This window comes from Apteryx mantelli, chromosome 13 (genome assembly GCF_036417845.1).
Source record: "Apteryx mantelli isolate bAptMan1 chromosome 13, bAptMan1.hap1, whole genome shotgun sequence".
Classification (NCBI taxonomy): domain Eukaryota; kingdom Metazoa; phylum Chordata; class Aves; order Apterygiformes; family Apterygidae; genus Apteryx; species Apteryx mantelli.
The window spans coordinates 13,065,013-13,087,860 of NC_089990.1; the positions used below are offsets into that span (position 1 = coordinate 13,065,013).

At 45.0% G+C, this 22,848-nt stretch overlaps 2 protein-coding genes across 3 annotated transcripts; both read left to right on the plus strand.

Moving 5' to 3' along the window:
• Positions 1–257: 257 nt before the first annotated feature.
• On the plus strand, positions 258–12,588 carry NUP62CL (nucleoporin 62 C-terminal like). Its single transcript, XM_067304161.1, has 12 exons — positions 258–574; positions 1,927–2,321; positions 3,662–3,772; positions 4,209–4,337; positions 5,659–5,754; positions 6,871–6,982; positions 7,124–7,268; positions 7,653–7,702; positions 7,830–7,964; positions 8,641–8,752; positions 9,599–9,665; positions 12,353–12,588. The coding sequence occupies exons 1-12, from the start codon at positions 291–293 to the stop codon at positions 12,442–12,444; spliced, it is 1,728 nt and encodes a 575-aa protein (XP_067160262.1). The 5' UTR covers positions 258–290; the 3' UTR covers positions 12,445–12,588.
• Positions 12,589–13,931: 1,343 nt separating this feature from the next.
• Positions 13,932–22,448, plus strand: RBM41 (RNA binding motif protein 41). 2 transcript variants are annotated; one of them, XM_067304164.1, is made up of 7 exons: positions 13,932–13,985; positions 16,323–16,439; positions 16,856–17,048; positions 18,763–18,967; positions 20,345–20,721; positions 21,304–21,451; positions 21,831–22,448. In XM_067304164.1, exons 1-7 carry the CDS (start codon positions 13,978–13,980, stop codon positions 21,986–21,988), a joined length of 1,206 nt encoding a protein of 401 aa, XP_067160265.1. In that variant the 5' UTR covers positions 13,932–13,977; the 3' UTR covers positions 21,989–22,448. The 2 variants fall into 2 exon arrangements, with proteins under 2 accessions (XP_067160265.1, XP_067160263.1); XM_067304162.1 differs by having other exon boundaries at positions 21,304–21,918.
• The last annotated feature ends 400 nt before the right edge of the window (positions 22,449–22,848 follow it).

Consider the following 22,848-nt stretch of genomic DNA (forward strand, 5'->3'; position numbering starts at 1 on the left):
TGCGCGGGGCCCCCGGGGCCCTTCACCTCCACCTCCGCCCTGCCCTGCCCTGCCCTGCCCTGCCCTGCCCTGCCCTGCCCTGCCCTGCCCTGCCCTGCCCTGCCCTGCCCTGCCCTGCCCTGCCCTGCCCTGCCCTGCCCTGCCGGTGCCGCAGCCCCGCCGCATGGCCCGGTGGGCGGCGAGCCGGGCCCGGGCCCCCCGCGCGTCGCCTCAGCCGCAGGCCCGGGCCGCGCCTCCCTCCCCGAGGCCTGACGGCGGCGCGGCCCTTCTCTCGCAGGCCGCTGACAGCCATGAACCAGTTCAGCTTCGGGTCGGGCGCGGCGGGAGGCGGCTTCACCTTCGGCACGCCGAAGACGGCCGCTGCCACCACGGCCACGACCGGCTTCTCCTTCTTCACCTCTGCCGCCTCGGGAGGCTTCAGCTTCGGGACGGCGGCGCAGACGCCCGCCAGCAGCCAGCCGGCCGGGCTCTTCTCCTTCAGCACGCCGGCCACCACCGCGCAGCCTGCCTGCTTCAGCTTCGGCACGCAGCCCGCCGCCACGGCGGCTCCGGCCGGCGCCGTGTTCTCGCTGGGGTGAGTCCCGCGGCCCAGCGCTCACCGCCTCAGGGTGGGGGCGCCAGCGCTGCTGAGCGGTCTGCCGCTTTGGAAGCATTTTAGAAAGCAATTCAGAACAGAGTGAGCCCACTGCTGTTGTGGTGTGAATCCACGCTGCAGTGTAGCACGCTCAAAAAAGCATTTAATGAGGCCTATTCTTTCCCCCTATTCACTTTTCTATGGGATATTAAGAACAATCAATTCTGTAATTTATTCCATTGCTGAAAGTTGTATGTTTATGCTACTTCTTTTGAGACATGAGTCTATGCTGTTTGAATGGAGAAAAAAATTTTTGAGGTCTTGTATAATATGTCTTTCCTGTGGTGATTGAAACTTGGAATGTTCAGAATCTTTCTTTACCCAAGCAGGACCATTTAGTCCTTTCAAGAGGTTATACACTCTGGAATGGGAATTTGTAGAATCATTTGTCATCTCGGATATTTCCCCTTCTGAAGTAGAAAAATGTGATGAAACAGCCCAGGGAAATCCTGCTTGCTCTGATTTTGCCCAAACAGTGCTCTTCAGGTAATGTTAATAGAGGTAGAATGAAGGTTACCAAGAACCAACATCTTACCAATAGCAATGGAAAAGAGATGTTGTGTAGGAGTGAACTGTGGTTTTACTTTCTGTCATCTGCCTTGTGGCTGGGAAAGGGAAGAGACTAGAAAATGGTAAGTAATTGAGGTTATTGGCTTTTTTTTTCCAGTTTTATCTTTTGCTTTACAGAATAGTGCCATTTCTAATAAGGGTCTCTAGAGCAGTTTATTAATGGAAAATCATACAAAAGAATGGTTTCACTTTTTCAAAAAATACACTGTTTCTTTCTTAGCTTATGTTCTTTCCTTTTTTCTTCCAATTATGGAGCAGCTGCTGCTCAGGAAGGCCTTTTGTCATCATTGTAGTGTTTTTGTTTGAATTGAAAATAACTTTTCCACATGAAAGCAGTGGAAAGGGAGTTGGATGGAGACTAGCAGTGGGAAGGTAGTTGGAAAAAAGTCTTGTGTTTGAAGCAGAGGAGGTGACAAGGATGTTTAAGATCTGAGAGAAGAAACTGTTTTACATTACCATAAATGTTTTGGAATACCTTGATGGGAGGGTGTAATTAAGAAGGAGTCAGTAAAAGTGGACTTAGAATTCTTATCATATAGACTTTAATACAATCTGTGTCAAAACTGAGCTGCAGTTAGCTTGAAATGTGGACCTGAAGTGCACATCTCTTTGAAATTAAGATGTTTTCTGCTGTCAGCAAATACTCTGTAAGAAAGGTCATTCTTAGTAGTTCACTGGATATGTCTCAAACAGATTACCTTACTCTTTTTTTTTTTTCCTAGGGGAAATGCACCCAAATTAAACTTGGGAGGCAGTAGCACAACTCAAGCTACAGGTATCACAGGAGGCTTTGGGTTTGGTGGCTCTGTACCTGCTAGTGTGCCCTCAAGTCAAGCAGCAGCCCCATCTGGCTTTGTTTTTGGCTCTGCTGGTACCACCACCACCACCACCACCACTCAGTCTGGGACAACTGGAGGGTTTAACTTTTCCAGTGGTAGTGTGACTCAGGCAGCAACACCCAGCTTCAATATCAGCACTGTAAGCAATGCAACCCCTCAAGCAGTGCCCATGGGGTTGACCTTTGGAACAGTGCCTGCTGCTGCTGCCACCACTGCTGCCACCCTAGGAGCAACAACACAGCCAGCAACTGCCTTCAGCCTTGGGGGACAGTCCTCAGGTGAGTGCCTGGGCTGGAAATGGGGGCTGTAATCGGGAAGCCTGCCAACCTGGAGGGCACCTGGGGGGGGTGTATGAAGTTCTGAAGCCTCCTTCAGCTTTTGTTGGTGTGAAGTGAAACCTGTGATTGTTTCCTTTATTTTTTCCCTATTTATCCAGCATCTCTAGTTATGAATAATACTTACAATTTAGCTGTTGGCACACCATTTTCATGAGAAATAGCTGTCTCTAAACTCATGAGTTTGAACATACATTGAGCTCTACCTAGCAATTGTTTGCTTTTTTTCGAGGTTGTTAAGATAATACAGACACAAGTGCACCCATTAGGACCCCAACAGATATGCCTGTATCCATTTGTTTCTTAATGATGCAGCAATTGGCAGAGTTTTTATGTATGTCTAAATGGATTAGTGAGTTTGCCACCTGTCTAGGTCAGTCTGGTGAAGCAAAGCATCTGTTTGTGAGAGAGTTTCTCAGAAGAGCGTCTAGGTTTAGCTGTTTCTTGTGATACTTGAGCTTAATGCTGAAATGAAGTAGCCTGTTGTCTTGCCTCCTTAAATTCTGAATGGTTAGTCTTTATTTTGTGACTGTGTGTGAATTTGAAACTGGAGGTGATAAAAAGATAAGTACAGTGTAAGGTGGCATAGAAGGAAAGTAACTGCAGAGATAACAGTGGATCACTCGTGTTTGAATGTGCCTTGCATGATTTTGAATGACTTTGCTGTCAGTACTTTTTGGGCTGTTGGGGGTGGGGCTTGAGCATTATGGATAGGGATTCCTAAGCTGAGAGGTGTTTGAGAAGTATTACTTAGGAGTTTGGAGACTGAGGCTGAAATAATTCTGTCACTGAACAGAAGTGTCAGCTACATTTGAAGTGCTTGGATAAAGTTTTTGTTGGATTTGGGGGGTGTAGAGGCAGGGCTGGGAGTGGTGAGGAAGGGGAGTGCCCTGCCCAGGATGCTGAACTGCTGCTGAACCCAGGCAACAAACCTGTCTGTTTCTGCAGAGTCCAGCGAAAACTCAGGCTGCAACTTTCAATTTGTGTTGGTGATAGTGCAGGCCTCAGGAAGAATCATTGGTCTGCAGTGAGGGCTGAAGTTGGAATTGTTCTTAATCTGTGAATCTGTGTTAGAATTGGTCTTTAAAGTTGTTCATATAACAAAGGAACTTGTTAGCTCTAGTTAATTTCCTTGATAGTGCAGAGTATTTGTTAGATTGAAATTAATGTTTTCCTAATAAATATTCTTATCTCTACTAACTTGAATAATGCAATGATCAGTTTCTCCATAGCAATGGGTTCATCTTTTCTTGTTTTTTTACTTATGCTGCTACTTGTTCCAGGTCTAAACTTTGGATCATTGACTTCAACAGCAGCCACTAGTGCACCCACAGGAACATTGACCACTAGTACGAGCCAGGCACCCACTCTGTCATTTGGAGCCAAACTTGGAGGTAGGAGATGATTTAGGAAATGATTCAAAGCATAGAGAACCTCCTGTCCTTCTCAGTTTAGTTCTCTCTACTGGAGTCTGGAAATGGGCTGGATGTATTTGTTAATGTGAATTTACAGTGGCATTGGTAATCTGTGAAAGTTCAATGAACTGTCTTATTAAATATACTAGATCTTGTACTGTCCTGTGTGCAGAATTGTGTTCTGTAGTTCTTTGCAGGGCATTATGGAACAGAAGCAAAAGCAAATGCAAAGGGTACATAGGAAAAGAGACAGAATGGAGGAGGAGTACAGGAAAAAGTTCAGAATTCTCTTGCACCCATTAAAAAAACATGGCATAAACTGACAGACTCATTGCATTCTCAGCTTGGCTCTTCTGAAATGTGTTAGAGCTTGACAAGGATCTGCTTGTATGAGACTTACATGTTCTGTTTCTAGTAACATCCACAGCTTCTGCAACTGCTACTACCACCACAACTTCCCTTCTTGGTTCAACTGGTCCTACACTGTTTGCATCTATAGCAAGTTCCTCAGCACCAACGTCATCTACCACCACAGGCCTCTCACGTAAGTCACAATATACAGAAATTATATATTGGAAGAATAATTGATGAGGATATTTGGTGGTATCTGTCAGTAATGAAGCTTCAGATGCTCTTGTGACATAGGACAATTAAAATAGTCAGCTGTCCTTGATGTTTGTCACCTTCCCTCTTGTTTCATGGCAAACTTTTTTTGGTGGTGAATTATGGAGAGCTTTGTCCAAAACAAAGCATATTTAATTTCAGAGTGAGCAGGCAGAGAGTGGCGATTGTAGCTGCATGTGAATTTCTTTTTGAGGGGTAATATCACCACAACTGAGCTTTCTAGTGATATATTAGCTATTTGTCAGACAGTGCTATGAGTCTGGCTGCATCTGCCTTTAAGAAACTTTGACTCTTATGTTAGGTGTTCACACTCAGCCTTTAAGAAAGAAGTGGCCTGTGGAAGTGGAGATGCAATGTGATAAAGCCAAATATTCACACAGCTGTATACTTGCAATTTCCTCTGGCAATAATGGGCGTGTTTCCCCTTGCAGACTTATTTTCATGACAGGAAATATTTTGTCTTTCTATGACTTTAGGTAGTAGGCAAGGCTTGATTGGAGTCCTAATAGCTTTTGTTTCCAACCTGTAATGAGATGTTTCCATCTTTTCCAACCTGATGAGATGAAACACTTTGGTTTCCCTTGATTATGGAGGTTAGCTATAGCAAAATTACGAAAAATCAATGTTTACCAGAGCTGTTACATAATTATTTCATACCATAATACTGTCTTACGCCCAGCTCTGAAAAGTTAGGTGTTTAAGACTGCTCTTAAGCCTTTGGGCATTCTCAGTGTATCAAGATGTCTGAACCATTATGCTTAGATGATATAAGTAAGCTGCTTCATGGCCATAAAGAAGTGACAGCATGCTTTCTGTAGTATGTGAAATTGTATTATTTTAACAAGTAGATGCATGCAGGCCACCCTTAACACTCTTGATCATATCTGAGAAGCTTATCCTTCAAAGGTGGTGTTTCCTACCTGCCAGCATCCAGTATCCTCTGCTTATTTTAGCAGTAGATAGCAGTTAAATGTTGGATACTTCAATATAAGCGAAGAGAAATGGTGGTAGCTTGGCACCTGAGTTGACAATTTTCTGAAAGGATCACAGAGCACTCTGGCTATTTTATAGTTTCAGTCTGCTTTTCTTCATGTAGTGCTGGGATGTTCCCTCACCTAAATGGTGATCATTGCTAGTACGAATATCAAGGGGAGATGGGTGGACAGGCAGGGAAGAGCATAATTTTTCAAAGGGAACCCTTATGGAATGGGGCACTCACTCTTCCTGTTTTCTCTTCACAGTTGGTGCCACTTCCACTGGTACAGCCACTCTTGGAACTCTTGGATTTGGATTAAAAGTTCCTGGGACAACAGCTGCAGCAACAAGCACTGTGACTAGTAAGAACTAAATGCTGTAAATAAACACTGGCTTCAGTGCTCTGTAGTAGTAAAGGGCCATGCTGATGTAGCAGCACAGCAATTCTAATTTCTAATTCCCTCCAGTAACTGAAAATAGCACAATATTTGTTTGGTTTTGATCTTCCTTTTCCATCCCCCAAATTCGGTTAAAACTTTTGAGAGTTTATGTCCATAGTAAAGAGACCTTGGGTGAGGACCTTTAGGGCTTTGTTCTGGTTTGAAGTAAAGTAAAATAGATTATTTACTGCTCTAGCTCTCCTGTGTAGTCATGGAATTGATTTAAGAGGCTAGGGAGAGATGCCTTTATGATGGAAGGGAGAGGCCGAAGACTTGTGGGAGGGTTAGGGAGAGCTGTCTTTCCTTTGTTTCCTTTGTTTCCTCTGTTTCCATTCGTTTCTTCCCTATTGTAAGTCTCAGTGTAGGATTTCTCTAAAAATGCAGAGAGAAGTGCTGTATTTAAATGGCAACTCTCATGTGAAAACTGACAGTGAACTTTGCTGTTACATAATGTTGGGATTCAGGACTGAGCATCCTTTTCTGGCTGCAGTTACCTCTGTTTTCAGTGTTGTAACATGGATGCTGCTCAGCTGTCAGGAACTTAAAGCTCATTTCTGGAGTGACTATGAAGAATTTGAGATCAATGGATAGAAGTGCTGTATGACTGGCTGACAGTACTGACTGCTCTTTAGCTTTGCAAAAAAATTTAGAAATTATTCTGCAAAATGCACTGTAGCAACAATTGTGCAGGGCAGGAACTGGGTGTGCTGGTAGTTATTAGGTCTAGTGTTAAAATAACTGGAGATTGAGAGGGGTGTGGGTTATGCTAATGTTGTATTTCTTTGAATATTGCCCAGGAAAAGTGCAGGCTGTCAATCCCACATTCTGCTAGAACTATTTACAGGTATTTATAGTCCATTGCTTTTAATGGTGTCAAGATGTGCATCATTCCCTGCTTATCTCAAATGGGGTTCCCTTTTTGTCAGAAGGGACACATTTGACATCCAACAGCATTGGGGTTAAAATTGTAAGTTGGATCTGTTCTTGATCTGTTAGATGTGTCCTCTTCAGATGTTTAACATGAATGTTTTCTTTCAGGCTCTTCCTCTGCTCCTAGTGTAAGCTTTGCTTTGAATCTTAAGCCGTTAACTACCACTGGTACCATTGGAGCTGTGACTTCTACGGCTACTATAACCACAGCAACAACCAGGTGAGTGGTTTTTCGTAACTTTTTGATTTGGGTAATAGCAATATTAATGTTAGTGTCTGGAGGAAGGGGAAATGGGTGCTGTTAGTCATGTTTATACCTTGATTTCTGATCTTGTGCTCTGTACTGTCTCATGCTTCTCAGCGCACCTCCAGTGATGACTTATGCCCAGCTTGAGAGCTTGATAAACAAGTGGAGTCTAGAACTTGAAGATCAAGAGAAACACTTCCTTCATCAAGCTACGCAAGTTAATGCTTGGGATCGAACACTGATAGAGAATGGAGAAAAGGTAAGGTGACATCTGGTATAACCTGATTTTGTTTACTTAAATTTTTAAAAGATATTAAGTGTTATAGATGCAGCAAGCCATCTGGTGGGTCTCTCTCTTTTTTAAAGATAGGGTGTCAGTTATATATGGATGCTTTGAAAACCTGACTGTATGTCTGTCTTGATTTTTAGGCATCAAAGCTTGAAAATGTTTTGAGTTATGTGAACAAGTTATCTTAGAGTTGAGCTTTCAAAGCCAAAGATTTATTAAATATTTTCTGGTCTACAAACATGTCTGTTCCCTGTTTCTAATATATATTTGCATAGTGCTTGTTTCCTCAGTTCCTCCACTATTTTACCAGATCTCTGAACTTTCCTACTATCACTAAATGTGTTTTGTTTCTAGATTACTTCGTTGCACAGAGAAGTAGAGAAAGTGAAGCTTGATCAGAAGAGGTAAACTATGGACAATTGAGATGGTTTTATTTTCATCTTTTTGTGGTTTTGTATAGAAGTCCTAGGATGTATACCACATGTAAACCTGATCTAAACTGTGTTCAGTGGGTAATGTTTTTCTTTTCAGACTGGATCAGGAACTAGACTTTATTCTGTCACAACAGAAAGAGCTGGAAGACTTGTTGACCCCTCTGGAGGAGTCTGTGAAGGAACAGAGTGGGACTATCTACTTGCAGCATGCAGATGAAGAAAGGGAGAGAACGTAAGATAAATCTGCTTTGAACATGTGATAAGTAGACTAGTGTGGTGATGCTCAATCAGAAGTAGAGTTGTGGTGCATGACAATATTGAACTATCAATAGCCTCTTTCAAATATGTAATCCTGCTTTATGCTTTACAATTTACATTTTACACATTAGAAATTAGGGGAATTGCAACTGGAAGCCCCTTTAATCAGCATGAAAAGCTCTTTGGATGTGGGTCTAACTAGCTGTTTTATAAGGTTACTAATTTTGGCATAATTTCTTTAAAGTGATTAATGACAAGTGATGAGAGCAGAAAGCACTCTGTGGAACTCAAGCATCCTTGTAAGCATGTTACAAGTACTGAATTTTAGCAGGGTGAAGTGTTTGGTTCAAGAGGCATGAATCTTGAAGAATCTTGTCCAACTGGTTACTTTAATTCTGGTGTTAACCTTCTAGAAAGCCCTCATTAATATTGCACATCTGTCTCCATAGATTATCATGAGAGCAAAGACATTAGGTGTTACCTAATCTGTGTAATAGAATGCCAGTCATGGTGCAGTTCCCATGTATCTGCTATGTCTTGGTTGAAAGGCATGGGTGCTAATTCTGATTACCTGCAGATACTGCAACTGGGAGCAGGTCTTCTGAGGTTCACTATAAATATTCTGCCCTTGGTTCCCATGCATTTTGCAGATATAAACTGGCCGAAAACATAGATGCTCAGTTAAAGCGTATGGCACAAGATCTCAAGGACATCATTGAGCACCTGAATACATCAGGAGGCCCAGCAGACACTAGTGACCCGGTAAGTCCAAGCTTTGTTTGCATCTGGGTAAAGAGACACAAAAGATCTTAAGTTCTAACTCTTCACCTCCTCCATTTGTGGATACTCTGCTGCTTGTGGTTTCAACCTTGGAAGAGTACTTTTTGTCCTTAAGCCAGTTCTCTTCTGGTAAGTCATTCTAGCACAACTCAAGCCAGCCTGGCTCTCACAAGATTACTTTGGAATTTGTTAAGAATTTTCAGAATATCTCATTGTAGTATGACCTCCAGTTATTTTTTCTTGTCTTCTTGCCTAGATAGCAACTTGTTTCGGAGGCAGTTCAGAGTTTTGATCTTGCCACCTTCTCTGCCACTTGCATCTTTCTTGTGGCAAATCTAAGTTCTGTACAAAATGCAGTAGCTGTTGCTGCTCTTCTTTTACTTTCTTACTAGTACATTTGTGTCCTGGAAGAGATCTGAATTATGAGCTCTTTATTATGTATATTAAATTGATCTTAATACTCCTTATGGTTTTTTACTGATAAGTTTTTCTTTTTTCCCCTAGTAAAAATTTCTGAGTATTGCAGACTTTTTTCCCCATTCAGTTTTATTCTTGCGATCTTGAGACTAATGTTGTGATGCATCTGAGGTCTGAATTTGAGTAAGACCAAGCCACAGGGATATACTCCAAACAAATCTGTTGTCTTGCTGGAAAAGAAGCAATGTAACATAGTTGCTGTGCCGACTTTGGGAAAATAACTGTTGGTGAAGCTGTACATATGAGAAATTTGACAGCTTCATGTTTCAAGGTGCAGGGACAGGCTATCTTATGCTGCTCTTGGTTTTTATGTACTGTAACAAATACCTTGCACCTTCTGTTTCTCTTCAGCTTCAGCAGATCTGTAAAATTTTGAATGCACATATGGATTCATTGCAGTGGATTGACCAGAACTCAGGTGAGAGTCTTCATGCAGCCTTTTAGGAATAAAAATGAAGCATGTTGTGTGTGCCTGTGTGTGTGGAAGTGTTTCTTGAACATAAATGAATTCCTGAAGATCACTGAGGAATCTCTTCCCCCTTGCCTCTGACTACGCTTGTTGCTTCCTTTCTTGAAATCTCCTTCTGATCTGTATAAAAGGGTGCCACTGAGAAGTGATTCCTGGTACACTGCTAATGTTTCACCAAAAACACTGCTTGAAATGCATCAGTGCAAAGCAGGGGACTTAAACCTTGTTTCTTCTATCAAAATACAGTTAAATGTGTGATCTTCTGAAATGTTCGTGTGTTTCCCTTTGGAATATGAAAGTTAGATTCTGGGTGTGGGGGGTGTTAATGTTATCGGCCTCCTACTGCAAACTGCAGGAAAGCCAAGCTCAGGTAAGATTCTGAACACCATTCATTTGTCTGCAAGGGCAGTAATTATTGAATAATGGAGTGAAAGTGCCACAGCAGTAATAACTTGAAAAAGTAATGCAGACCAGAAGCTGCACTTCATAGTGGAAAACTGGTAGTGTAGTTACTGTTGTTTCTTATCCTGGATTCACTAGTATACCAGGGTGCTTCCAGAGTTCAACACTTTAAAAAACAAACAAAAAACCCCCAACCCCTCCACTTTTCTCATAGGAACTCTCCTGTTGTCAGGCATTCAAAAATTTTGTTTTTCTATTTAACTGATGTTAGTAGCCACAAGGAGGCACTGTTGACTAAAGTGGTGCAGCTTTCACCGGCACTGAATTGCAGCCATCTGGTTGCAGTACTGTCAAAGTGCTCACATCAGCGTAATTAATCTTGGATGAAAGCAGGCACACTTCCATTGATTTTTAAATAATATTGGCTTATGTCAGGATTGAATTTGTGTTTTCTAGAAGATCTGTGCCAACTTCTGTATGCTAAGCATGCATTTCATCGTGAAATTGATAGTTGTTGGTATGTCTCCTGTAGTATCAGAGTTCTGACTGACTTACAGAATGAATTTGAAAATAGCAACTTTTACAGGTTAACTTTTTTCTCTCCAAAACTTATTGGAAAGGAGAGCAGTTCTTTTGTCAGTCATTTTGTGCTAGAAGTAATTCTTTTGTCAGTTAATTGTTATTCATTATCTTTACTGGGAACTGTACATCTTCTAAAGGAATGGTTCAGCTTCAGTGTGGTAGAGAAAGCCCTTTAAACAAGAAAGAAGCAATAAACCTCAATGCATAGCTTTTTAAAATGATGATTAATGTGACTCATTGTGTCTATGGGGTTCTTGGCAAGGAGAAGAATTCCTGTTATTATATGCACTTAAATGCTACATCGCAAAAGAACATGCAGTTCTGAAGTAACTAAAATAGCCCTTGCCATTATTAATTTGGAGTAGGCCTGGGAAGGATACATTTCTAACACTTCTTGATTTAAAAATGTAAGATATCTGCACTGTACATAATGTTACAAATTTTGTTTCCTATGAGACACCTCCAGGGCTGTTTCACAAAAGCAAGTGAGCTTTTTCTAAGCATACATTTTTATTTGGCTATTAACATGTCTGACTTAGTTATATGCAACTTTAGCACTTTAATCAAATTGATGTTAATTTATTTGTTCAGCTTCTCTTATGCCAAACCAATTAAATGGGCTTGCTGAACAGATGCATGATGCTGCTTCCTTTATAAGGTGGCCACAGTGAAGGGAGGATTTGTTTGAAGCCTTGTTCTCAAGTTTTGCCTCAACCAGTTACTTTCTTAGTTGTACCAGAGTTCTGAATTGAACAAGACTAGATATGTGAGATAGTGAAGCAGAGTTATTTTATGTCAATCACTTTTGTGTGGTGAATCTTTGAAAACTGACAAACTGAAAGGTGGATATGTTTCTTCATATGTTACTGGAAGGTTCTAGGTTTGGCACACTGTGGAATAACTTAACCTGGAATATCTTCAAGCTGCAGACTGACATAATGCAGTAGGCCTGTTGAATAACATCTGATAAGGTTCCATGAAATTAAGTACTCTAGTTTATGCCAAAAATTCTTTGTGTATTGCAATGGCTACAGTATTTAGTTATTAACTTAATTGCCTGTGTATTGCCAAATCAGTGATCTGCAGGTAACAGATGATCTGTAATGTGACTGCAAGTGATCTGCAGCTCTTTGATTGCACTTCTATGTATTTTTGGTTGAAAGCTTGTTATAATTTACATATTTTCTTGCAGAATATCATGACTTCTAACAGATTGTGGTTAACCTGTAACTTGTAAAATTCAAAACTATTTAGCATGAGGTGGGTAGGAAAAACTTCAATACAGCAATTACTTTTTCTGCAGTTGAAGGCCAGCTACTGTTACTATTCAGGAAGGGTTTGCTCTGTTATCTAATGCTGTGTGCTGAAACTACAACAACCTGAAACTGGCTTGGTAAAGAGTGTTATGGCATGTTCCACAGCTCTTCTGGATCTGCCTGCTAGTCCCTGAATGCCACATAATACTTCTTGGAACAATCTTCTTTTTCTTGGAGCTCTAGCAGTGTTTTTTGTTGGGTTTTCCTCTTTCCTTGTGCAGTGTCAAACCTGAGCAAATGTCAGTACTGAAAATGCCTTTTTTCTCCTCCTGCAGGCTAAACTGTGCAAGGTTGTATTTTAGGCTGATTGGTCACTTTTTTTCTTTCCTCCCCCAGCCCTGTTGCAGAGAAAGGTAGAAGAGGTGACAAAGGTTTGTGAGAGCCGCCGCAAGGAGCAAGAGCGCAGTTTTAGAATCACATTTGATTGAAAGACTCAATGGTGTTAGATTATTAACCTGAAGTCCCATCTACATAGAAAACTGAGGTTGGTGGGGACCTGGATTTTAAATTGTGATCTGGCTTTGTATTTGTTTTTTTATTTCAATAAAGCTTGCTTTGTTTTTTATTCCAAAGTTAGTCTTTGCAGTGTCATACAGGAATTCAGTGAGTCCAGTCTGAGAGACTGCATAAAGTTTGTGCTGAAAGTATGTGCTTTTGTTCTCTAATCTTTAAGTGCATGCAAACTGAGTAGATATGAAAATGCTGCCTTTAAGGGATTTAAGCCCTATGTGACTTCACAGCTGAGCTCTCCAGTGCTGTTATGTTTAAACATAACTTAAATATTTTCAATCAGAACCTCATAAGCTTTTGTTCAGGTTTTTATGAGAAGGCTTGATGAACAGGTGTCCTCCCAAAGAGCTGCAGAAGTCTGACAAATGCAGATGCCCAGTATCACAAGCTGGCATATACATGTTTAAATTGGGTACGCTCCCAATTCTGAAAGTGAGGTTTGTTTCCTGTGGTTTTGACAAATTGTTTTTGTGCTTGTACCTTCAAGTGTTTCTGAAGCACCTGGATGTAAGCAGAATTTGTGATTAAATACTAGATGTGCAAGAAGAAAAATGGTACTTCTGTTGTGATGGGTTGTAGAGCTTGTTCAGTCATAAGGGTACAGGAAAGAATGTATTAAACAGTCTGTTGTGAAGACTTTAGAGATATAGTAATGTCATTGTTTTTGATTAAAATGTTATTTTAATGCAGCTTCCAGTATATTTTTACTAATATGGGAAAATGAATAACCACTTTCTTAGCAGAAGTGCACTAATACTTGATTCTGACTTGCTCCATGTATAGGCTTCTGATTCTGCTGAATGCTGTGAATGGATACAAATAATGTCTTTTATTCTTCATTTACCCCTTGCCCCCATTTGTCTTATGTATTGTCCCCTGGAAAAAGGGAAGTGGCCCAATTATTGTAATACTTCACTGATTTTAATGGAGTGATCTTTCTTGCAAGTTCTTTAACTCTTCTCTTTTCTTCCTCGATGTGAGCATGCTGTCCCCTTAGAGGAAAGGAGGAATGTCTTCGTACACGTTCATCTGTCGCTCATATGCTCTGTGGAGGAGATGGCTGCCAGGGGAGGTGGAGGGCTGAGGAGGAAAGGGGTGGGGGAAACGATGTTAGAGGGCTCCATGCTCGCTCCCACCTAGGACCGGAGCTATTCCATTACTTCAGTGACTGTCAGTAGTAACTTACCTTTACCTGCGGCTTGCAGTGGGCTCGAATAGGAGCCGGTCAAGGCGGCCGGGCTCCGGGCTGTTCCCGCCCCGCCGCCGCGCGGGCTGTTCCCGGGGACGGGGTGCGCCTCCCCCCGGGTGGGCCCCGCGGCCTTCCGCACTACGAGTCCCGGCAGCCCCCGCGGCGCCACCTCCCCCCGCCGGGCGGAGCGCCGCTCGCGGGCGCTGCTGGGAGTTGGAGGCCCGGGCGGGCGGCGGCCGAGGGCCTCGGAGCGGCCGCGGCCATGCGGAGGTGAGCGGGCCCCTTTGTCTGTGGGGCCGGGCTGGGCGCGGGTGCGGGGCCGCAGGGGTGCCGAGGGGCGTGTTGGGGGCGCGAGTGCTGCGGGGCACCGCGGGGTACGTATGTGGGGTGTATGTGTGTAGGGCACGCGGGTGCCGTGGGGCTGCAGGATGGCCGTGGGGCGGGTGCGTGGGGGACGCGGGGGCTGTGGGGCGGGTTCGCGGGGGACGCGGGTGCCCTGGGGCGGTGGGGTGGCCGTGGGGCGGGTGCGTGGGGGACGCTCGGTCCCCTGCGAGCTCCGCGGGACGGCAGGGCCAGCCGTCCCAAACCCTCTTGCTTCCGCTCTCGAGGGCCAGGGCTGATGCTCTGACAGCTGATGCTGTTTCAAAACCCAACTAGGATAAAGCTACTGTATTTTATTAGCATGAAACTCTTATTATGGCCTGAGTAATCACTAAATGCCTAATGGGGCATGCAGTTTCTGCAGGTTTCCTGATGTATTTGAAAGCTGTGTTTTGTGGGGCGGAGCTGAGAAATAAGACCCTTTAGGTGTGCTGTGGTCAGTCCTTCCAGGCAGTTCGTTCCTCAAAGGCAGATTTCATCTGTTGTCGGTACAGGAGTTCAGGCTCGCTGCTGAGAGCGCAGATGGCTGAGGGCTTCTGCAGTACTGTCTGCTCGGGCTGTGCTCTGTGCCATCCCCATCCTCTGCGTTTGTGTAGCTCCTTGCCCAAAGCTGTCAGAAAACAATAAGGAAGAGGCCTAAAAAGCAAAGCCTCTTACTTAATAGAAGGCTCAGATGAGATCAGTGTATTAGACAAGCATTTCTCTATCTATAGATGTAGCCCATGCTTTCACTGAAAAAAGTTTCTGGTTCTGAAGGTGGCAAAGAAAACTCTTACCTGAAACTAGGCTGCTTGCCTGCTTCTTGCCTGATGCCTGTTCCCCTTTCTAGTTTTGAGACAGCTTGAAATAGCTACCCAGGAGAGGTGTGGGTTTCCCCTCATTCCAACAAAAGGTTAATCTGAGATCTTGCTAACAGCGTGATTCTGCATCGCTGAAAGTTTTGGCAGAAACGCACGGTGCCTCCAGAAGTGTGGGAGGATGGTCTTCGAGAGAGGAAGCAGCAGGTCCCTCCAGCCCCATGGTGAGACACGAAAATGCTCCTGCCAGGGTTTGTTTTGTACTGGATTACAAGCAGGAGGCGGTGTCTGTGCGTGAAACTAGGTATCCCTAGGAAGGGCAAACTGAACTTAATATATGTGCATATGCTGCTAAAATTCCCAGTTTCTTTTTTTCTCTCGCATAGTTTTGTTGGTTTTTTTTTTGAGTTACTTGAAACTAGGCAATATTTGTTTAGATAATAAAAACTAACCTTCCAGGAATAAAAATGACAAGATTGTATGCATAATTAAAAAAAATAGGGGAAAAAAAATCAAAAACCCTCTCTGAGGTATTTCTAATGTTCTCAAAGTAGTCCCAAATCTATTTGCTTTTCTGGTTAACAGTGGGAGTTTTCTTGGTCAAGCTAGTTTTGGTTCCTTCTGCGCTTTAAGTCCCCCTAAAAAGTGTTAAGGAGGTGGAGAGACTCTAATGGTAATGGATTGTAAGTGTTTTTTCCTGTTGCCTTACTGACTATCTGTCGCGAAAGGAGTGATGGACTTCACTCGTAAGAGGGAAGCAGCACTACATTTATTGCAGTAAGACAGCGACTTAACAAAGTTCAATTGTAAATAAGAACGATTTAATGAGGTTCGATTGGCAAGGTTCACTCAGTTATTTACTGCATGAAGGACAGGGTCAGATGCATGTGCAACGGAGACCCTCCCGTTGAGTCATGAGGTTCAGACTGGACCCCTTGCTTTCTAAACTCCTTCGGAGAGGAGCCTAGGTGCAGCTGGATCCAGTCCTAGTCTCAGACTTGGTCAACGGTTTATGTCTAAGGGATTATGCGTGCAATTAGTCAGAGATATAACTCAGCAAAGTTTCGTGAAGTACGCAAAAGTTCAGCATGCTATCAATCACTTACCGAGGATCTGTCGCGGGTAAGGAATCTGCAACCACGAGGAGTAACCCTGAGAGGTGTCCCTGATCAAGGGGAGGTTCTGCAGTGCAGCCCGCTGCCATGTAGGAGAGCTCAAGGGGCTCTGGGCTGCCCCCTATTTATGGGGGGGAGATGATTGACTCATAGTCATATTTGCATACTAGACGGGCCTTAGTTGGTGCATGCTCAACTAGCCCCTACATAGGTGCTGTTTACAGGGAGGTCAGGTTGAGGGGGAGAGAGCACATCAGTGGGGGGGAAAGGAGAACACCATCACACCATCTCCGTGTTGCCTTTGTGTTCCCCAGAGTCAACACCAGCCTGTCCAGCGATGACCTCCTCCTGGAAGACTTGGAGACAGAAGGAGAGAGGCAGCTGAAGAGCCTCCTTCACCACCAGCTCGATACCAGTGTCTCCATTGAACAGTAAGTCCTGATCTGGCCAGCAGAGCCTAGGGGGCTGGGGCTGGGGCCTCCTAACCAGGAAGGTGTGTTTCATGCAGTGAGTCATGTAAGCCAAAACAGCTGCACAAATCCTGCTTCCTTTGTAGTATCTTTTGCCTGGACGTTTCCAACAGGAGATAAGCACTCCTGATCTTCTGGGACAAATGCCAGCAGCAATTTATTTTGACCTAGTAGGCCACTTGCCTCAGAGAAAAGCAGGTTTAGGCAGGGGCTCAGGAGTGGGTCCAGGGAGTGTGGCTGCGTTGTGTTTCAGAAACAGTGTCTGCCTGGATGGGGCAGGACAAAGGGTGGCTGGGTGGGAGAGGCCAGCTCCTTCCCAATCCCCACTGCTTCTCAGCACAAAGGAGTTTCTGCTGTTCTGTTGCTTTGGGTTACAGGTGCAAATCGAAGCGGAGATGCTTTGCCCCTGCAGCTTTTTACAAGCCTTTTGGGGAAGAGGCCGCGGGGGCTTTGACCTTGTCACAGTTCCAGGCCCTGCAGGAGAGCGACAAAGAAACTGCTTCTCTCAGGGAACTGGGGCTCTCGGACTCAGAGATCCTGCTCTGGAAGAACCGGGCTTCAACACAGAAGGTGAGAGGCATTCTACTCTGTGACCTGTATGTGTACAAGTCTCTTCAACCTCATGGCCTGCAACACCTTTGTAGAAATTTCAAGCTCTGTGTAATCTCTTGAGTAAAGAGTAGCCACTCCATGGGATCTCTCGCCTTTAGACCAGCAGGGTCAGACATTTCTTCTGGCCTGTTTTGTTTGGTTAAAGGGTCTGTGCCAAAAGCTCTGATGGACAGGAAAGGTGGTCCTTGGGAGCACAGCAGGACCTGGTTGTATTCCTGCCTCTGTTACAGAGTACCTTGATGACCATGAGCAAATCATTTCACCTCTTTATATCCCTGAAAGAAGGTATTAAAAGCTGGAGGAGGGGAAGGAGGAAACACTTCAAAGCACCAAAACCTCCTTTCTGTGTTCTGACACTTCACTGGATCACTGGCAGGCTTGAGATAGCTGTTTGTTAGGAGGGTTTTGCATGTGCTCCTCAGAGGCTTGCAGATTCTTCAGGGAACAATAAAAGTAGCAGTGCAGAGCTGTTTGACCAAGTATGTTACTGCAGTGACATACTCCTCTTGGGGTGCAGTTTGCAGCAGAGCAGTGCCATAGCAGACAGGGGAAGCAGCTTCCCCCTTTCCCTTCCTTTACCCATTTCTTTCGCACTTCAGAGATAAGGGGCTGTTGGGGTCAGTCTGTGTCAAGTGCTCTGGAATGTCTTTCTCTTAATTTGGTAAAGCAGAAGGTACAAAACAGGACTTGAGCTGACCCTCGGCTTCCTTCCAACTCTGCCTCCTCTTGCTGAGCAGTAGTTTTGTGTGGAAGGAAGCAGTAAGTCAGTGGTAATCATGGGTTTGCCTCTCTTCAACTGAAGTCGGTACTTCAGTATTTAAATGCAAGCCCAGACCTGGTGTAGCCTGTATTCAGGTTGGGTTAAGGAGGGGAGTGGTGTTCCTTTAAAGTGAAAATTAATGCCAACAGCACAATCTGTTAAAGTTGGTACAAAATCAGTCCAGGGATATTTAGAAATAAAAATTAGAATGACAAACACTATTCTGATAGAAAGAGTCGGTGACATTAGGGTATATTTTCTGCAGCTCATGAAAGGAGCATAATATTTAGAGAGAAAGCTCAAGTCTAGCAGAGATGTGCAACTTTGTAGGTGGAGGGTCCCAAGTGAAAAATTCCATCAAAGAGGAATCAGCTGAGACAAAGAGGACTCCAGATTGCCTGTGGAGCTCTCAGCAAGGTATCAGTGCAGGCCTTTCTTATTTTCAGCTGCTGAATTGCAGCTCTTTTGAAAACAAGGTGCTACAAATGATTTTCTAGAATTGCTTTTCCACATAAACAGCCCTTTTTGCTCCAGGGAAGCTGTGAAATGGTGAATAGAAGCAGGGCAGATGTAGGCCAATGCAATCAGGAGGGAAGGGAGAGATACCCTTGGGAAAATCTCTGTTAGACTGTGATCTGTGGCCAGAGAGCGCCTGATTTTTTGCCTGAGGCAGACGGATCTGCCATAGTAATTCTGAAAAGACTGAATCTGAGAAAAGAAAATCCACCTACAGCCCCAGACAACAATGTGTTCTCTGGATTCTGAAAAAGATTGATGGGGAAAAACTGAAATGCCCTTCAGATGCTTCCTGGCTGCACCCACTCCAGAAGTGGAGGATGTGGTTTGACTGCTAGCCAGACCCCTGAAGGGAGGCATGTGCTGCATCTGAGCAGAGTTGTACCTGTCTTCCAGGGCTCTGGGCTGGGAGCGGCCCCTGAGGCCACGCAGGACCGACTCCATGCCATCCAGGAGAAGATGGAAGAGCGTCAGCGCATACTCTCCCTACCCCAGAGGTTTGCTGGCAGCAAGCAGCTGAGCCGGCGAGAGATGGAGATTGAAAATGCACTCTTTCAGGGAACAGACCGTCATTCCTTCCTCCGGGCACTCTACCACGAAGGTATGTGAGCCTGAGGCTGTTCCTGCCTTTGCTCCAGTAGGGAGAGCTGAGGTGTGTGGGAGTCCAACACATTTCTGTCTGGCCTTCTGCCCCTGTAGACATCATCCTGTTTTAGCGCTGCGTGGGAGGAGATATTTTTCCTTGCTTGTGTGAGCAGATAAACCCTTCAGAACCCGCTCCCCCCCCCCTTAATCTAGCCATCTCCATGGTTGGAGAGCTGTGCTGTGAATCTTGTTGATGTGCTGCGAGTACTGCAGAGCCCAGTGCAGTGCCTGGAATAACAGCCGATGTTCTGGTGTTGTAGAGCCTGGAGGTCCTCGCTGAGGACAGAGCTGCACTGAGTGAAACAAGGGGGCTGTGAAGGACTAGAGATTGTCCCTTCTGTGACTTAGCAGTAGTCTAGCAAAAGTGGGAGGGATGCAAAGGCACAGAGCAAATAGGAGTGACTTGTTAAAGACCCCCCAGTAAATCAGTAGCAGAGGTGGAAATAGAGCCTAATTGCTGATTCCCAGATGAGTGCACTGTCTATGGGATGACACCATCTCTCACCCCAGCAGTGCTCTCCCCTAATCTGTGGTTTAATGTGACTTTTTGGATGGAGAGTCTGGTATTGCCTAGAGATGTTAAACTGCTCCTTCTGCTTTAGCTGGAGAACATGCAGAGGTGAAGCTCCTGCCCCAGACTGGTTTTGTGCATAAGACAGGGTTAAATAGATGACAAGGTGAGGAAGAACACTGCTCTGGTTAGGGTTGATGTTGTTCCAGCTTTAACATACAGCTGACTCCAACGTCCTCTGGTCCCTGCTCCCCCTTCTGGTGTTACATCAGTGTTGCTGCAGTTAGGAAAACCAAGAGGCAGCAAAGTTGAGGCTGGTAGGCTGGGAGAGGCCCCTTTCATTTCTGTCCTCTCTTCCATTAAATACAGTAAAGGACACATCATTGGTACATCCCTGATATGGGCCTTCTTTAAATCCATTAGTTTAACCTGATGATGTCCCTGGAAGCAAAATACCAAGTTAAATCAGCATGGTACATTCTGGTCATGCAGGAGGAGGAGGAAGGAATTACTAGACTGTGCTGAAATGTGGTTGCAGATAACCTAATGAGATCCTCTGCAGAAAAATGAGCTCTGTACAAAGCACTGGCAGAGCTGCTCCTCTCTGCAGGTCTGTCCTGAGTTGGTGTACTGATACTTGCTGGCTGTTGCAGCTGTTCTTCCTATGTTAAGTAATCCACAGGTCCTAGATGGCAGGTGCATGGAGGTTTGCCTAGAACAGGGCTTTTCTTGTTTTGGGGTCCTGTCTGTTTCTTCCTGAAGTCTTCATTTTCCAGGTTGTTGGTGGTAATAACTTTATCATGTTGCTCTGTGGTGGGTTAGATGACACTCAGAAGAGGACAGCAAATGAAAAGGACCCCATGGTTCACCTGGAGACTGTTTATCAAGAGCTGCTGAGCAAACAGTTGCCTGAGGAACTCCAGCCTACAAAGAATGATCCATGCTTGCCCCTTTCTGTGGCCCCAAAGGGGCCTGCGTTCGAGAAGACATCACTTCCAGACCAGGGAGAGCAGGCAGAGCAGGAAACAAGTCCCAGCCTTCTTGCAACTAAGCCCCACCAGTCCCCGCCAAGGCCTGTGACTATAAAAGAGCCTGTGGAGTTTGTCCCGCAAGAGGAGATCTGTAAGAACCGGCTCTCAGAGGATGAACTCCGGAGTATCCCCAGGTTTGCCTCCTACCATCCTGGGGAGCCCAGCAAGGTATGTTAAGATGTTAGCTAGGAAGATGAATACATCCTGGTTACATATCCTAAAGCCCCTTCAGCAGGCAAAGATTCCTTTTCGCTATTGAATGACTGTTGCCTGGAGGGTGCCTGCTTGATCCTCTCTGCCAAAGGGAGCAGCCTCTGCTGTGGGAGAGAAGGGGCCCTTTGACCACAGCAGGAAGTCACCCTGCCTGGCAAATAGCTGCACTTCAGACCCTAGTCCTTCCTGGCTCTGGGGAATCTCTAGACAAAATGTCCTCTGCCCATGTGGGCCTGACTGAGACCAGCCATGACTTTGTTCAAACTGTGTTTAACTAGTACCTGGAGCTTGTAATGTTTTATGAATAACTGGAGCCATCAGCAACTTGCACAGAGACAGCATGATGATGCCTTGAATCCAGTGCTGACTGTCTCTACACACCCACCTCTGTCTTCCAAACTCCACTGTCAGTGTTGAGGGGAAGGATGGACTTTGGGGTGTCAGAGGGGCTGAACTAATTCATCAGTGTGAGGTGCACAGGCTGGGACTGAGTTGAAAGGCAATCTGTGTGCATGGCTCCCTCTCTCTTGGGAATAGGTGCTGTATTTGAAGAACTTGGGCCCTCGAGTGACGATGAAGGACCTAGTGTCCTTGTTTGCTCGGTTCCAGAAGGAAAACAGCCCACCAGTCCAGTTTCGCCTGTTGAGTGGCCGGATGAGGGGTCAGGCTTTCATTACCTTCCCTGGTGAGTTGCTCCTTCGTGCCTCACAGTTCTTTTCTGACTCATGGAGGTGCCACCTCTGCTCCACAGGGTACTGGGCTGGTGCAAGGCCAATGGTCCATGGAGCAGGAGGTGAATTCAGTCCTTTGCCTTTGTATCATGCCAACAATCTTTCCCCTGAACTGAGAGGTCCATCAAGACACAGGGAATGCAGTCTGTTACAGGCTGTATTCACTGTCACTCTGGCTGAGCAATCGCAGCCCTGCACTTGATCGTGGTGCTGATCAAGGGTCTGTGAGCCAGGAATGTCTGTGCCAACATCACGTGTCAATGCCAGAACTTGCTGGGTTTGTGTTGAAGCTGGTGACCTGTAACCTGAGCCCATTTTACTCTCTTGTTGCAGATATTCAGGCAGCACAGAACGCAATGCAGCTGGTGAATGGGTACAATCTGCAGGGGAAGCCACTGGTTATCGAATTTGGGAAAAGCAAGGGGTATTCGTCAGAGGCTGACTCTGCCACCCCCTCCTCCTGTACTGGAGAGAATGCCCCTGCCAAGTAAGGGATGGATAACGTGGGGACCTTGTGGATTTGCACGGGCCGTGGGAACTCCTTGGTCAGAACTGGGACAGTAAAGGACTGTTGGAAGTTAACATGCAGATCTATGAATCTCAAAGTGGGGAAGGGAGAAAGCAGGGGACTAGGCTCTTTGAGTGATATGGGAGAAAGAGCTCCTTCCTAGCCTGAGCCAGTGGGGAAGCTCAGAGTGATGGGGTGAATATGGCCTCTCCCAGTGTAGAGTGTGGCTTGACTCTGGTTTGAGGGCACCTGAGGATCTTTAAGTGTTGTGTGAGGATCTGGGCTGTGTGTGTGCCCTTCTGTGTACAGTTCTAGCATTGTCTTTACACTGTTAGCATATACTGGCTATTTCCTCCTGGTCTACACTTCTGTGTCTGCCTTCTCAGCCCTTTGTGGGAAGGAGGGAGAGAGGAAACCATATGAATAAATGCACTTATATGGTATTTTCTTAGTATGTATTTATTTGCCTTTGTCCAGTGCAAGTCCTTCTTCTAGAGCTAAGTGTGCTGCAATTTTATGATGCAGGATTGTGTCAGCAGAGTTCAGTTCCTGGCCTCTGTGTTGGGAGCTGGAGTTCCTTACTGGTGCAGTGACTGGTGAGGCTGCTGTCCTGTCCGACAGCAGCAGATACAGTGCTTTGAGAGAAGGGAGAAATGCTGCCCCTTTTCTTGACTTCTCAATATTGATCTCTAAAAGCCCTGTAGCTTGGAGGATGGTAGTGCTCATAAGGAACCATTACAGCAGATGCCATGGTTGATCTGATGACCTGTTTTAGCTCACTTTGTGAACAAGGCAAGCTAATATCTTATGTTTCCCATGTTTTTCTACCATTCCTGGGAGGGC

Coding starts and splice junctions, on each gene's coding strand:
- NUP62CL (XM_067304161.1), top strand. CDS start 291: ATGAACCAGTTCAGCTTCGGGTCGGGCGCGGCGGGAGGCGGCTTCACC. Junction 5,755..6,870: donor AGCAACAAGCACTGTGACTA/GTAAGAACTAAA, acceptor GTTTTCTTTCAG/GCTCTTCCTCTGCTCCTAGT. Junction 7,703..7,829: donor GTGAAGCTTGATCAGAAGAG/GTAAACTATGGA, acceptor TTTTCTTTTCAG/ACTGGATCAGGAACTAGACT.
- RBM41 (XM_067304162.1), top strand. Junction 17,049..18,762: donor ACCGGGCTTCAACACAGAAG/GTGAGAGGCATT, acceptor CCTGTCTTCCAG/GGCTCTGGGCTGGGAGCGGC. Junction 18,968..20,344: donor CCGGGCACTCTACCACGAAG/GTATGTGAGCCT, acceptor GTGGTGGGTTAG/ATGACACTCAGAAGAGGACA.